At 44.7% G+C, this 15,292-nt stretch overlaps 1 protein-coding gene across 2 annotated transcripts in view; it reads right to left on the bottom strand.

Moving 5' to 3' along the window:
• DNAH7 (dynein axonemal heavy chain 7) overlaps positions 1-15,292 on the bottom strand; it is a 607,644-nt gene that overhangs the window by 444,231 nt on the left and 148,121 nt on the right. For both annotated transcript variants that reach the window (XM_073633106.1, XM_073633105.1), the window contains exons 21-23: positions 14,555-14,695; positions 13,695-13,907; positions 2,330-2,439 (exon numbers count right to left, since the gene is read on the bottom strand). In XM_073633106.1, coding sequence (XP_073489207.1) covers positions 2,330-2,439; positions 13,695-13,907; positions 14,555-14,695 — 464 coding nt within the window. The remainder of the gene's footprint in view (positions 1-2,329; positions 2,440-13,694; positions 13,908-14,554; positions 14,696-15,292) is intronic.

Genomic DNA, 15,292 nt, shown 5'->3' on the forward strand with positions numbered 1-15,292 from the left:
CAGCTTCCCTTTCCCTGCTGAAGAAAAGCATCCCCACAACATGATGCTGCCACCACGTTTCACAGTGGGGACAGTGTGTTCAGGGTGATGTGCAGTGTTAGTTTTCTACCACACACAGTGTTTTGCTTTTAGGCCAAAAACTTCAATTTTGGTCTCATCTGACCAGAGCACCTTTTTCTACATGTTTGCTTTGTCCCGCACATGGCTTCTCACATACTGCACATGGGACTTCTTATGGCTTTCTTTCAACAATAGCTTTCTTCTTGCCACTCTTCCATAAAGGCCAGATTTGTCGAGTTCATGATTAATAGTTGTCCTGTGGACAGATTCTCCCACCTTAGCTGTGGATCTCTGCAGCTCCTCCAGAGTTACCATGGGCCTCTTGGCTGCTTCTCTGATTATTGCTCTCCTTGCCCAGGCCTGTCAGTTTAGGTGGACGGCTATGTCTTGGTAGGTTTGCAGTTGTGCCCTACTCTTTCCATTTTCAGAAGCTGAATTGAACAGTGCTCCGTAAGATGTTCAAAGCTTGGGATATTTTTTTTTTATAATCTAACCCTGCTTTAAACGTCTCCACAACTGTATCCTTGACCTGTCTGGTGTCAACTTGGCTTTCATGAAGCTGTTTGCTTACTAAGGTTCTCTAACAAACCTCTGAGGGCTTCACAGAACAGCTGTATACTGAGATTTACTAATTAGGTGACTTCTGAAGGCAATTGGTTCCACTAGATTTTAGTTAGGGGTATCAGAGTAAAGGGGGCTGAATACAAAAGCATGCCACACTCTTCACATTTTATTTTTTTTTAAATATGGAAACCCATTTATCTTTTTCCTTTCACTTCACAATTATGTGCCACTTTGTGTTAGTCTATCACATAAAATCCCAATAAAATACATGTACATTTTTGGTTTTGTAACATGACAAAATGTGGAAAATTCCAAGGGGCGTGAATGCTTTTTCAAGGCACTGTATAAGGAGACCATCCACTCCTGGGGGTTTGGGGTTAGGGGAACTAGCTACCGCAGTTTCCAATTCATGTAGGTTAAGTGAAGCATTAAGAATTTCCCAGTCTCCCGATGGCAGAGCCAGAAAATTAATAGTGTCCAGGTAAGCAGTCAACTCAGTTGGGGTGTAGTCAACCCTAGAGGTACATACCTAGAGTCAACCATAGGAAAATTGAAAAATTAACACACTAGAGCTTGCCTGGGTGTTGACCTCTCCCTCTCCCTTCTTTAGAGCCGAAACATGAGTAGGATTAGATTGGGACCATACTATCTGGCCAACCTGCCATTTGCCTCCCCCTCAGCCCAGATCAGCCTCCTCTGCAAAAAAACTGTTTATTCCTGACCATAACCTCCAACAGCTCAGTCAACATTCTATGAGAGGATAGCCATTCAAGTTGGTTGTCTAGGGTAGGGTCCAGAATGTAATTGGCTTCAGCCATAGAGGACCCCGCCTTTGCGAGTTCTAGTTCCCTACGGAAAGAAGTTTTAATGGCACAATTTTTTTTAAATAACAAGCCCCAGAGGAAAGCCTTAAGGGCATCTCATACCTGGCTGATTTTTAGCCATTCGTGACCCTTTTGCATTCTGACCCTGTGCTACTTGATTACCCTTCACTGGCTTGGCCTGTTCTTGGACTTTTCTCTGCCTGACTCCTGATCATGACCTTGTCATGTTGATAGACCTCAACTTCATTTAATCTTCTGTGTATGACCTTGGCCTGGCTCCTGACCTCTCTACTATTTCCAGCTCTACTACTTACCTGTGTATGACCCCGGCTTGGCTCCAGACTATGTCTCTCAATCCTGGTTGCTTTTCAGTAAATGACCCTAGCTCAGCTGCCTGATCTCAACACAACTGCCTTCCAGACCTGCCCCACTGGTCCTGGCCTGCATCATCTTACCAGGAGAGTTCAGGCTGACAGTTACGGTTCCTCCCAGGGTATATCTGAGACTCCTGTCTGCTGCTTGGGTACTATACCTGCTGACCAACTCCATGGGCATCTATCAACCACCCGGATTCCGAACTTTGTGCCTTGCGCACCTGTCACTATATCAAGGGATGTTTTGGACAAGCAAAAGAAACCTGAATCTCTCAAAGTGCTCACACACTAAATCATGCAGTGCACGGGATTACAGTAGGATGAAATTAAGACAGGCTACTTATGCTAGTTCTATGCAAAATATTTTCAAATTATCTTTTAATAAACACTTTACTGGATTCTATTTTTTTTATATTTGTCCTGTATTTCAGCAATAATTAACAATTCTTTGTAACATTATTATGTGTATTATTCCAATAAATAAAGGCAAATGGTTATTTACTTTACCTGTAACATCTATCTGTCAAAGGAGTTATAACCAATCTAGGTGTATTGCCAAGATATTCGTATCCATACTGTAAACCAGCATTGATCATTTTTGTCTGAAGGTGACCTTCCTATAGATAAAAAAAATCATAATAATAAACATTTGTTTTATCGCATCTGTTATGCTGGGGGATAATAATACCAATGACGACAAATAATTCAAATTGCTTTGTAATAAAAACACAATTCCAGGCGAACAGCTAAATTCAGCTACATCTTGAATGTATAAACCAACTCTTCAGTAAACATGCACAAGTTAGAAATGCTGTTTGTCTTGTATTTTAAACAAAACATTATTTATATGACTTTAGGTGAAGACCAGAGCACATACTTTTTTTGTTTTTAGTTTGCTTCAAATTTGCATACATTTTGCTTCTGGTTTGCATGGTGAGCCCCTAGAATTCATATAATATGCATCTTTTAAAAACTGTAGAGGTAAAAGTATACTTTTCTTTTCTGTTTTGTTCAGTTTGGTCTCCATTTAAACTGCAGGAAAATCACAACAGTGGAAATTGACCCTGAAACCCTGCCTGGCCCATTTAATCTTGTTTCCTGATGCAACATACAGCTGGGTAGGGTCAGAAGACCAAAAGTCCATGGATGTCTTATCAATGGCTCAGGCTGCTGTTGGTAGTGTAATGGTTTGTGGAATGTTTTTTGGCACAAACAGGCTGGAATAATCAATATAGTCATTCAAAAAGACTTTCAGAATAAATATTGAACTTGTACAAATAAAAAATTGGTGACAAGATGATCAAAATTTAAAATTAAGGGCCAGTTCCCACCAGAAACCCACGCGCTGTGCATTTTCCCACACTGTGCTCAAAACGCACTGTAGTTGTGATCTGCAGCGGTGTCAATATTAAGTTAATGACACTCCAAACGCAGGCTGCAAATGCAGTGCATTTGCCCACACTAGAGCATATGGTACAGAAGTGCCATTCAATGCGGTTGCAGTAAATTTCCAAGAGCACTGCTAGCACTACATTTGGTGCAGTGCGGTGCAATTTCAGCCTATTCAAAATGAATGGACTAAAATCGCACCACACAGAACTGCATGTGAATCGTACAGCAACACACAGCGCAATCCTGGACAATTCCTGGTGTGAGCCAGTTCTTACATCAACAATTTGTCCCATCTGTTTCCATGTTTTCCAAAATTTGCCAAAATATTTTTTAAACAATTTTTTGAAATGAAAACATTGTTAAAAATCCCCTTAAAATACCAACCTCGCACAGGAAGGAAAAGACAAGAAGACTAAAAATTAAAAAAAAAAAACAATAAGCATTTGTAACCCCCTATAAAATAAAAAGTGAAAGTAGGTAGATAGAAAAAGGAAAATTTATTATCAAATACTTACCGTAATTTTCCTTTCCTGATGGACTCCATGGCAGCCTACGTGTGGGTTAACCCCGCCTCCTCTCCAATGCTATAGGACCCCATTCCCATAAAAGAGTACTCACCACTAGCTACTGCGTTCCGTAACTAGCCTACTCTATGACCAATGGGTGGGAACTCCGTCTGCCATGGAGTCCATCAGGAAAGGAAAATTACGGTAAGTATTTGATAATAAATTTTCCTTTTTCCTGACAGACTCCATGGCAGCCTACGTGTGGGAAATAACTAGCCGACCACACGGGTGGGTATGTTAAGTCAAACCAAAAAATTTTAATTTGCCCTATCAACCGATAGGATTCTCAAAGCAAAGTTTACAGAGGACAATGAAGCAGGCTCAATACAATAGTGAGACATGAAAGTATTGATAGAGGCCCACGAGGCCGCCTTGCATATGGTGTCCGGGGCCACGTGTCGAGCTGCCGCCCATGAAGCCGCCATTCCCCTGGTGGAGTGAGCTGTCACCGCCTGTGGAGGAGCCAAGCCCTTCGCCCTGTATGCTTGTTGAATAGTCTGAACAATCCAAGTAGCGAGTGTCCTAATCGAAGCTTTTTTCCCTTTATTGCTTCCTGAGTGTAAAATAAATAAATGGTCAGAACGTCTGAAGGGAGAAGTTATTCTCAGGTATTCTTTAATTGCTTCCCCTACATCCGGAGGATGAATTTCGGAAGATCCTGGGGACTTAAACGTGGGAAGGACTATTTCTTGATTATCATGGAACACTGAGGACACTTTTGGATTTAAACCCAGCATAGGGACGAGTACTACCCGGTCTGGGAAGAACGTCAGGAAGGGTTCTTCACAACCCAGAGAGCCAATCTCAGAGACCCTTTTTGCCGATGTGACGGCTACTAAAAAGACCACCTTTGCCGAGAAGTCCTTAATAGAGAGCGGGGAAGGCCCGCTAGTACTGAGTCCCGAGATTGAATCCAGAACTAGTGGCAGATCCCATTTGGGGAACCTGGATTTTCTTTGGGGCTTAAGCCTTGAAGCGCCACGAAAGAATTGCCGGATTAACGGATTATTTGCCCAAGAGGACCCTGAGAAGGCAGACAGTGCAGATACCTGGACTCTAAGCGAGCTGATGGATAATGGTAGGTCTAAACCTGTTTGAAGGAAGCTGAGGACGTCTTGCACCTCCGGGTGTCTACAAGACCTGCCGTTAGAAGAGCAGAAATCCACAAACTTGGACCAGATCCTACTGTAGACTTTATTCGTGCTAGGTCTTCTTGAGCTCATAAGAGTTGAGATCACTGAGGGAGCGCAACCAAGCGAGATTAGCCTCTCCCTGTCAAGAACCAGACCATCAGTCTCAGTACTGCCGGACATGGGTGCAGAACTGACCCCTGAGAAAGAAGGTCCGGCCTGAGAGGGAGAGGCACCGGGTCCCTGAAGCTGAGCTGGACAAGGAGAGGGAACCATGGCCTGTTCGGCCAGTATGGAGCTATCATCAACACTTCGGCTGTTTCCGAACTGAGCCTCTGCAGGAACCTCAGGATGACTGGAAGCGGTGGAAAGGCATAGGCCTTGTTGAATCTCCAGAGATCCGTCAGTGCGTCCGACCCGAGAGCCTGGCTGCAATGACCTCTGGCATAATATTTCTTCAACTTGCAGTTGTGGCGTGAGGCGAATAGATCCACCTCGGGTTCGATCCCCAGTGATGAGACCCATCTGAATGTCTCCATATTCAGGGACCACTCGTTGTTGACCAGCTTGGTGCGAGAAAGGAAGTCTGCTTGGGTATTTTGGACCCCTGGGACAAACACTGCCGAGATATTGCATAGGTTCTTCTGTGCCCAGGAAAGGATGGGCTCGACTTCCCGAAGGAGATTGAGGCTCCGGGTACCCCCCTGCCTCTTCACATAGGCGACTGCCGTTGTGTTGTTCATTCTTAGCAATACTGAGTTCCCTTTCAGTAGGTGAGAGAAGGACTGCAGTGCACACCAGGCCGCTCTGAGCTCTAGGACGTTCGAACCCGGGACTGGCAGGCATGGATCCCATTTGCCCTGTGCAAGGTTCGAACCGCAGAGGGCTCCCCAGCCCGTCCCGCTGGCATCGGTCGTAACCGTGATCCAGGCGATGGGAGCAATGGAATGACATGTCAGTAAGTTCTTGCGTTGGAGCCACCAGAAGAGGCTGTTTCTCATTGATGATGTCACCCGGATGACCTGATTCTTGTCCCCTGTTTCCCATTGCTGCAGGAACCCTGACTGGAAGGGACGTAATCTCCACAAGGCCCATTTGACCATGGGAGTCGTGGAGACCATCGTGCCGATGATTATTAGACACTGAGAGGCCTTCAGATGTGAGGCATGTAGAGCCCGAGCAATTCTGTCCCGGACCACCGGAACTTTCTGTAGTGGAAGAGAAATAGTGCTTCTTACGGTGTCGAACTGTGCTCCCAGATATATTAGGCGTTGAGTCGGAATTAGGTGGCTCTTTGCAAGATTCAGAAGCCACCCGAAGCTGGATAGAGCGGAGATCACCTACTCCCGGTGGGCCAGCAGCCGATCCCTGCTTTGAGATAGAACCAGGAGGTCGACGAGGTAGTGGTAGAGCCGCACCCCCTTTAACCTTATGAGGGCCACCGTGGCTAAGAGGATCTTTGAGAAGACCCGGGGGGAGGTTGCCAACCCGAAGGGGAGGCAAATAAACTGCAGATGCTCCTGCCCTACTTGGAAACGTAGGTACTTGTGAAGCCGCTCCTCTACTGGGACGTGGAAGTAAGCGTCCTTCAAATCGATGGAAATCATCCAATCGTTTGGCTGAATGGCTTGCTGAATGGTCGACAGAGATTCCATCTTGAACTTTCCTTGCTCTATAAACTCGTTCAGGTAGGTCAGGTCTATGACCGGGCGCCAAGAGCCACTCTTTTTTCGAACTAAGAAAAGGGGAGAATATACCCCCTGAAACCATTCGTCCCTGGGGACATGTACAACTGCTCCTTGAGACTTCAGAAGGTCCACATAGGACAGAAGAGCTTTCCTTTGATCTTCCGACCGGGGAAGAAGAGTGGAGACAAATCTGGGGGGAGGAATATTGGAAAAGGTCCATCTGTGACCTGTTGAAACTGTTCTTATCACCCAAAAGTCCGAGATCGAGGCCACCCAGACGTGCCGGAAGAGGCTTAGCCGTGCCCCTACCCGACCCGCCTGGGCGGGCATAATCTCAAAAGGACTTTGCCTGCTCACGACCACTGGATGTCTGGCCTTTAGCGGACTTGCGAAAGGAGGCTTGACCTCTGCTCCAGTTCTTCCTGAAGTCCCTGCCGGGCTTGTAAGAGCGAGCTTCCCTGGAGCGCTCTGGGGAACGTCTTCTAAACTGAGGTTTCTTCCGCCCAAGAAGGCGTCTATCCTGGGGAAGGAAGCCCGACTTGCCACCCGTAGCACGTGATATGGCATCATCGAGTTTATTGCCAAACAGTGAGGATCCCTCGAAGGGAATTTTACACCAGGCCTGTTTGGAAATAGGGTCAGCAAGCCAAGGACGTAACCATAATGCCCGTTTGGCCGTAACTGACGATAGCATAACTCGCGCCAACAGGCGTATCAAAACAATGGATGCCTCCCCCAAGAAGACTGCCGCTAGCTTTAATTCTGCGGCCGCTGAACTTCCCGCCAGTTTTTCCGAAATTCCCTTAAGGAAGGAATCCACATTTTCCGCCCAAGCCTCCATGGCTTTTGACATGGCTGCCAGAGCAAACGCTGGTTTACAGGCCGTGCCTGCCAACCCATAGATTCTCTTCAGATCCTGGTCAATCCTTCTCACGAGACCATCCTTGAAGGATACCGTATCCTCCAGGGGAAGAGTGACATGTTTAGCCAGCCGCATCAGGGCAGCGTCTACAAGGGGAGCATTCTCTAGGTATTTCACCTCTTCTGACTTGAAGGGGTACAATCTGGAGGTTTTGTTAACCATAGAGGATTTCCTATCCGTTTTGCTCCATTCCTCATCTATAATATCTTTCAGCTCTGAAAGGAGCGGAAAGTTTGAACGTTCTTTTCCGAGGTGTTTGAAGAATTTCTTCTGCTTGGCCGGGGGATCCTCCCATTTAAGGGCCTCTTTGAATGCTTTAATTAAAGGTGACACCATGTTGAAGTCAAAGCCTCCGATTTCCTCTTCCTCCCGAAGATCATCATCTGAGGAATCAAGAGAGGCCGCATAAGGCTGGGACGTGCCCGGGTCTTCACGGGCCTCATCAGCCGGGGGGCCAGACAGTACCGTAGACTGGCTCAGCGTGTGGGGTGAATCCAACTCTTTCAGGGATTGCTGTACCACACGTTTAACTAGAGATTCCAAATGCTGGGTCTCTGTTTCCTTTTCCCTGACCGCCCGGGCATAGCACCGGTCATGTAGTGATTTGCCCTCCGGAACTCTTGTTCCACATCCCCAGCAGGCTCTACGATCAGAGCGGCTGTCATGGCGGTGGGAGCGGTGTCTGGAGGAGGAATGAGATCGTCTCCTCTGGTGGTGGTCTCCAGAAGCAGAGTCTCGTCTGGATCTTGAAGGAGACTGGCGTTGTGGCCTGGCAAGGTCTTTAACATTCTGGACCGGAATCTGAGGGTCCGATCTAGAAGGGCTGGAAAAAGCACAATAGGGAAGGGAAAATGATGGGACCGTCATCAGAAAACGCATATACCATGCGACTGACCTTCCACCCCTCCCCTCTTAAGCACATACCTTGTGCGAGAGGGCTGGCCACTTAAAGGCGGTGAACTATCCATAATTTGCTTCTTCTATAAGAAGTGCGATACAATGCAGCTGGTCTGCAAAAAAGAGAGAAAAAATGGCCTAGATGGGCCAACAAACCAGTAAGAAGGAGTCCGTTGCCCCTAAAGAGTCACAACATCTCATCATATATCAAGGAGAAATTTATTTATATATATTATATATTTATTCTTTTTTTTTTTTTTTTTAATTTATTTTATATTATATTATTTCTTTTTTTTTTTTTTTTTTTTTTTTAAACTTTGAATATAAAATATATATATTTTTGTTTGTTTTTTTTTTTTTTTTTACAAGTATATGCATTTCTACATTTCCACGCACAAAGTATACCAAAGTGCTCAAAACACTCACCTAAAGTTGACCAGTGCTGGGCATGGGGAAGACCGCTGCACTCCCGTTCACTGCGAGGGAAATCCCACTGTGAGGGAGTCTCAGAGCGGCATTTAAAGCTCCCCGCCCGTGACGTCACCGCCCATGACGCGCCTGTGCCATTGGTCAGCGATCGTACCGCGCACGCGCGGTTCCAGGGCATTATGCCGTACTGCGCATGCGCGAGCCAAGCCTCGGTCTCGAGGAGGCTATTGCGCATACGCGAACAGCGAGAACGCCGTACCCGGAAGTAGTGAGGCAGGCTGGAACGCACCAGCGCTCCAGCCGCCATGAGGGGCGGAAAAGGACCCAAAACGACCGGTCTCGCTGATACAGAGACCGGAGATACCTGGGGAAAGACAGGATACATAGAAAACACTGCCATGGAGACAAACATGCTTCCGACCTTGCCAGCCGTTTGGTACGTCCAGAAGTTTTCAGCATACAGAGGCAACCATCTCTCCACCACAAGGGGAAAATCTTCAGCCTCAAACGCTACTCGCCCGCCCGTGGCTGGGCCCTGAGCTGCACCGCAAGAAGTATGCCATAATCCTGGATCCGTCCGACCGGACGTGAACAACTTGAATAGGTCCATTGGAGGAGGACAAAAAAGGAACGCAGTAGCTAGTGGTGAGTACTCTTTTATGGGAATGGGGTCCTATAGCATTGGAGAGGAGGCGGGGTTAACCCACACGTAGGCTGCCATGGAGTCTGTCAGGAAAACAATATTTCTGTACTTAGTGTAAAATATATTTCATTACGAGATATAGGATTCAGTTATTATAAGACTATTGGGATATGCTGCCTTCTACAGGAGGTTTTGGAAACTGAGAAAGAAAAAAATCTCTTTAACAACCAGGAAAAACTACTGCCACTCTCATCATGCTTCAGATTTTTTTGTAGAAAAGCAGTACAAGGAGTAGATCACAAACGGGTGTGACCAGTGAACTCCAAGAAACAGTTTTCTTTTTCATACATTAAGGGATACAGGGTTTAGTCATTCTGACTGAAAAGCAGTCTGACTGAGAAGTGGGAAAAAGTAACAAGACATTAACAGGCCGACATAACTAACCAGTAATATTGAGGGCAGACTATAGCTCAAAAAGCTTCCTGAAGGACCTTGCGCCTGAAGTTGGCATGAGCTGAGGCCTGAAAATCCACCTGGTAAAACCTATGAACAGAAGATGTGGTGGCAGTCTTGCAAACCTGGTAAACAGTTGTCTAATGCTGAAATATCCAAGAAGCACCTCAGATCTAGTAGAGTGCACTTTGACAGGAAAGGGTAGAACCTTGTGCTTAAAGGGGTTGTAAAGGTTTTTTATTTTTTTTAAATAACAAACGTGTTATATTTACCTCCTTTGTGCAAGGGGTTTGCACAGAGCAGCCCCGATCCTCCTCTTCTGGGGTCCCTTAGAGGCACTCCTGGCTCCTCCTCTTTTCGAGTGCCCCCACGGAGAGCCGCATTCCAAGGGGACACTTGTGCAGGCATGCTCCCAAGCCCTGCTGCTGCGTCCATTGGCACAGACAGCAGGATTCAGCCCCGCCCCCCACTGCCATGTCACTGGATTTGATTGACAGCAGCAGGAGCCAGTGGCTCCTGCTGCTATCAATCTATCTAATGAAGACCCGAGACAGCAGCTGGAGCTGCTGCGCTTGTCCCCATTGCTGGAACAATCGGGTTCAGGTAAGTAAAAGGTAAGGTAAGTAAAAGGGGGGCTCTGGGGGGCTGCTGTGCTACAGAAGGTTTTTCACCTTAATGCATAGAATGCATTAAGGTAAAAAACCTTGAGGGTTTGCAAACTCTTTAAGACCCAAAACTTGTATGATCATCTATGTGAGCAGTAGAAGAGCAGTTCCCCATAACAGGGACTATCAGAAATAACAAAAAGGAAGTCAGTTACATTCTGGATGGGAAGGTACAAAAGTATGAAAGCATGTTTATGGCCTCTGCATTCTGAGTCATCAAGCATAGTTTCAATCTTTCCCATAGACACAATCTCTAACTTTGCAAGACTTTGCAAGCCTTCCTATAACTGTTAATGGATTGTGAGCTAGATGGGCCCAATTCCACCAGAGTCCTCCCCTTGCACATGGCACACTGTCTAAAGGAGGCAACTCTATTAGAAACACCAGAGAAGACCATGGGTGCTCACAAGCCGACTTCTGAGAGCAGCAGAGGTTCAAATAACCAGGGGTGATCATTTAACTATAGGCTGCTGTGAAGACTAACCAGGGTGGGACCACATGCCTCTCACACTGAAAAGGCGGAAAGAGAGCACAGAGTACATACATGTGACCCTCTAGTTAGTGATGCAGCACTTTATGGATCACCTTTCTAAGCAAACCAATGGAAAAAGGGAATGCTAATGACACCCTATGATTGCAGTAACTCAAGTAGCTCAAGGTGCTCAGTCCACATGATGTACCATATTTTTTGCTCCATATGGCACACTCCCCCCCCCATCCCTCCAAAAAAAAATGGGGAAAATGTGTCTGCATCTTATGGCGTGAATACTGACCAGGCACCGCCGCTGCCGAACAGTATGGCCGCATAGATCCAGAGCTCCGCTCTGCACCAGGGAATCAGCTTCAAGATCACAGCCCAGGACCTCTCCAGCAGCGATCCATATAGGCTCCTGGTGTGCTCATACCCTGCTGACCATCGGAGGCACCGCCAAGACCCGCTGCCGGTGAAAAAATGATCAGCTTTCTACCCGACCATGCAGGACAGGCTTCACCAAAATGGCGGCGGAAGTCACAATGCACCGCCAGCTGCTGGACCTCTAGAGCCTTTCTACTCGGCTCAAGCAGCAAGCGCAGGCTCAGAAGAACCTGTCATTACAGGTGAGCAAACTTCAACCATGCCCTGGAGGTTAACCCCTTATCTCCCTCCACAAGCCCATTGAAATCTAGACCCCACATAGATTCTGGGGAGCCAGGTGTATTTTCTCCTTTTATGGATGTGGCAGACTCCTTTCCTTCACAGCACCCTCCTGCCACTCTCCCAGACCCCATTGCACAGTTTCCAACTACAGGCCAGCCCATCTAAGATGTGTCATTATGAAAGACATTCCCATGTTGCTGAGGGCCTCTATACAAGCATACGGCGGTGGAATGTACCCCATCCTGTGAGCGCGAGCCAGGTGGCTTTCGTCTCCTCAGTCTACAATTTTAGTACACCAAAATTATTTTAGTACACCATTTGGTTCAGAATATTTTTTTTCTTGTTTTCCTCCTCTAAAACCTAGGTGCATCTTATGGTCAGGTGCGTCTTATGGAGTGAAAAAAACGGTACTTATAAAGAGTCTTCAGAGACTGTCCTAACTAACACAGTACACATTCCATGGCTAACTAACAGTACACAGAGGTATGGAAAGCACCACAAACAGTGCCCAGGTCACCTCTGGATGGACACAGCCACCTTTTAAAGTTTATCCACCTGATTTGTATTGAATTTCTCCAGGAGATTTGCTCTGGATCCAACTGATATATAGTTTACTTTAAAGTCCTGATGGAAGAGTGCTGAGCCACCCAAAATGCATAGGCTGACTAGTGTTTTTTTTCGTGTTGTCATTTGTGGAATCAATAAATTCCACTATGGACTCTAGGAACTTTGTCTTGCCTCCTCTCTGGTTGACAAACATAGATTCCAGGCAGGATTTATTATATTGGGTCCAGTGGGATCCAAGCATGGCCACCAACAGATACTGCTGAGGACACGCCAATCTGGAAAGCTGTGTAAAGATCCCAGTGTCAGGGCCTGGACTTGAACCTTGGATCTCTGCTGTGTCTGGCAATGACTCTTCTTGCTGAGCTGCATGAGATGCTGGACAGCACTCTGTCTGATCCTTTGGACAAACCTGCCTTGTGCCTTGACTTCTGCTGAACCTTGAACTCTTTGCTCCTCTCATGAACTTCCTGATTTAAGCCACGTCTCTGCACTTCCTGTTAGCCAGATTATTGTGCTCTCTCCAGCCAATATCTCGCTCTTGTCTTCCCTGCTGCTGTCCAGATTTTCGTTACTCATTACCGACCTTTGGCTTGCTCCTCGACTACACTTCTGCCTGATCCCAACCTGCAACCATATCCACTACTGGACCCTGGCTTCCTCACCTCCTGGTGGGGCAATCCTTAGGACCACGACTTGGTAATAACATGCAGCAAAACCCATCAGGAGTTCTGGTGAACACTGGTTAGTAACTAGACATCCGCCAGGGTGACCTGCTTGTATACCTATCCCACTGCTATAGCTACTGGTCTCCGAGCCTGACCCCTGATCATGACACCCAGCTTTGCAGAATGTAGTTGAAGTCTTGATGGAAGAAAATAGCTAGTAATAATGGTTAAACAATAGAGAAAAAATGTCCATCTTCCTAAGACATTAGTAAAAACTTAATCATGATGGAATTGAGAAGGGTTATACCTGGCTAGTCAGTGGCTTTTTTGTTTGATCAATTCCTCCTGAAGGCAACTGTATAACCTAGTTGTCTCAGAATAACTGAATTCTGTGTCCCTTAATGGATAATTAATACAAAGTCTTTATTTTTTAATAACTTATTTATTTTAGTTAGTACTGTTTTCAATCTCATGCACAATCATTTTGATTGTAGGAACATGTGGAGCCCTTCATAATTTAGTTGGTGTTTTCAAACAGAGCCACACTACATTTTTTGCCTTATACCCCATGAAACATTAGACCATTAATAATAAACATGCAGGTTCTGCTCACTTGTATTGTATTACTTGGACACAATTTGTTTTTTGCAAGTGTTAACATTATTAATTACCCAAAGAATGCCATGTAAATAAAAATGAAAGTATTTCCTAACATACCTCCCAATAGTATCTTAGCTGGCTTAACCATTCAAAATCATTTTCATCGTTAACTTGCTTTTTCACAAGAGCTGCAAGGACATCTCTTGCATGCACATCTAGAACCACAAGTGCTCCAAGTGTTACTCTGTTCTGCTTTGATAATGTCCCGCGAACCAAGGTAACAATATCATCAATTTGTTTATTATTTTGTTCCAGGTAATCTTCAAGTGCCTATTTTTGTAAGAAAGAAAATGAAAAAAAACCTTTAAGAATAGTCAAACAATATTCCTGTTTTGGTAATACATTGTCTTGTGTAGGTACATAGATGGATTTTGCCTTTTTAACTACCTTATTGTACAATAAAGAGGCCTAAAGCATGAAAAAGTATATAAGAAAATGTGCAATGTTTTTTCTCCAAAGACATACTTTCATGTGCAACAATAAATGGGTCAGCATACAACATTCAATTTATTACTATTAATACTTATTTTAATTCTCCAACTCACATAATTTCCTCAACTCTATATTTAGTGCATATGTTTACTAGATACTGCCTACCATTTACTGTGATCCATAAGGTGCAGCCTTTTACGCCATACAAATTGCATTTCTAGCCAGAAGGTCATTATTTAAACATGTTTACAGTATGCTCTATGCTTAGAGTATGGAGCCTTAAGCAATATGTTAATACAATAGAGATGGACATAAAGATATCAATATGGAAATGATCCCTTGATTACATGCTACAACAGCTGTATCATTGTATTAAATTATTTTTATTTCCAATGTTTGCTAATTATTTTCAGTTGCAAATAGCCATTGCAATAAATACAGAGTTTATGCCGAAAAAAAAATGAATAACAGACACGCAAACCTACCTTTTGTCCTTTCCTAATAGATATTTGCACTTCCTGAGTCCAGAAGCACTGGGAAACACACAGAACAGTCTGTCCTGGCCATTCCCTTACCCAGTCTATACGAGTAGTTTTGGGGTAGGCATCAATTGCTTCACCGATAACCTTTTAAAACATTAAATTCAATTTCAATGTGTTTAGATGTTAGTTTTTTATTCAAAATATTTAGATCACAGTAAACATGTGAAGAATTAAACTTGATGGTTCAAGTAAATCTGCTCATATACTGTAGCTCTATCATTCCAACTGGAAAGGGTTGTCCAGAAAAGTTGAAAAAGGCAACGATGCTTACAGAAAACAACTAGGCAGAGTGGCATCAACATTATTTTTACTTTGAGTAGTGTAAATCCTTTGTATGACAATAAAAAGTTGTATATTTCTGGTAATGAGTATACAACGGGTGCATTAACACACAGGTTGACACAAGATTATGAGTTTGGATCTGAATTTACATGAAAATAAACTATGTTTAAAAATGTAGTGTTGTAAAAATATATACAGTATATAGATATCTTACATAACTTTCCTTTAGCAGCCATATGCTATGCTCTTATTATGCAGACACAGGCAAAGGGCTTATCAAATATAAGAAAATATTGTATTAGATAGTTGGGCGTTTTTCCATATAAAAATGAACTACTGTATTTTTCGCTCCATAAGACACACCTGACCATAAGGCGCACCTAGGTTTTAGAGGAGGAA

Source organism: Aquarana catesbeiana, linkage group LG06, assembly GCF_042186555.1.
Source record: "Aquarana catesbeiana isolate 2022-GZ linkage group LG06, ASM4218655v1, whole genome shotgun sequence".
In the NCBI taxonomy this organism is placed as follows: Eukaryota; Metazoa; Chordata; class Amphibia; order Anura; family Ranidae; genus Aquarana; species Aquarana catesbeiana.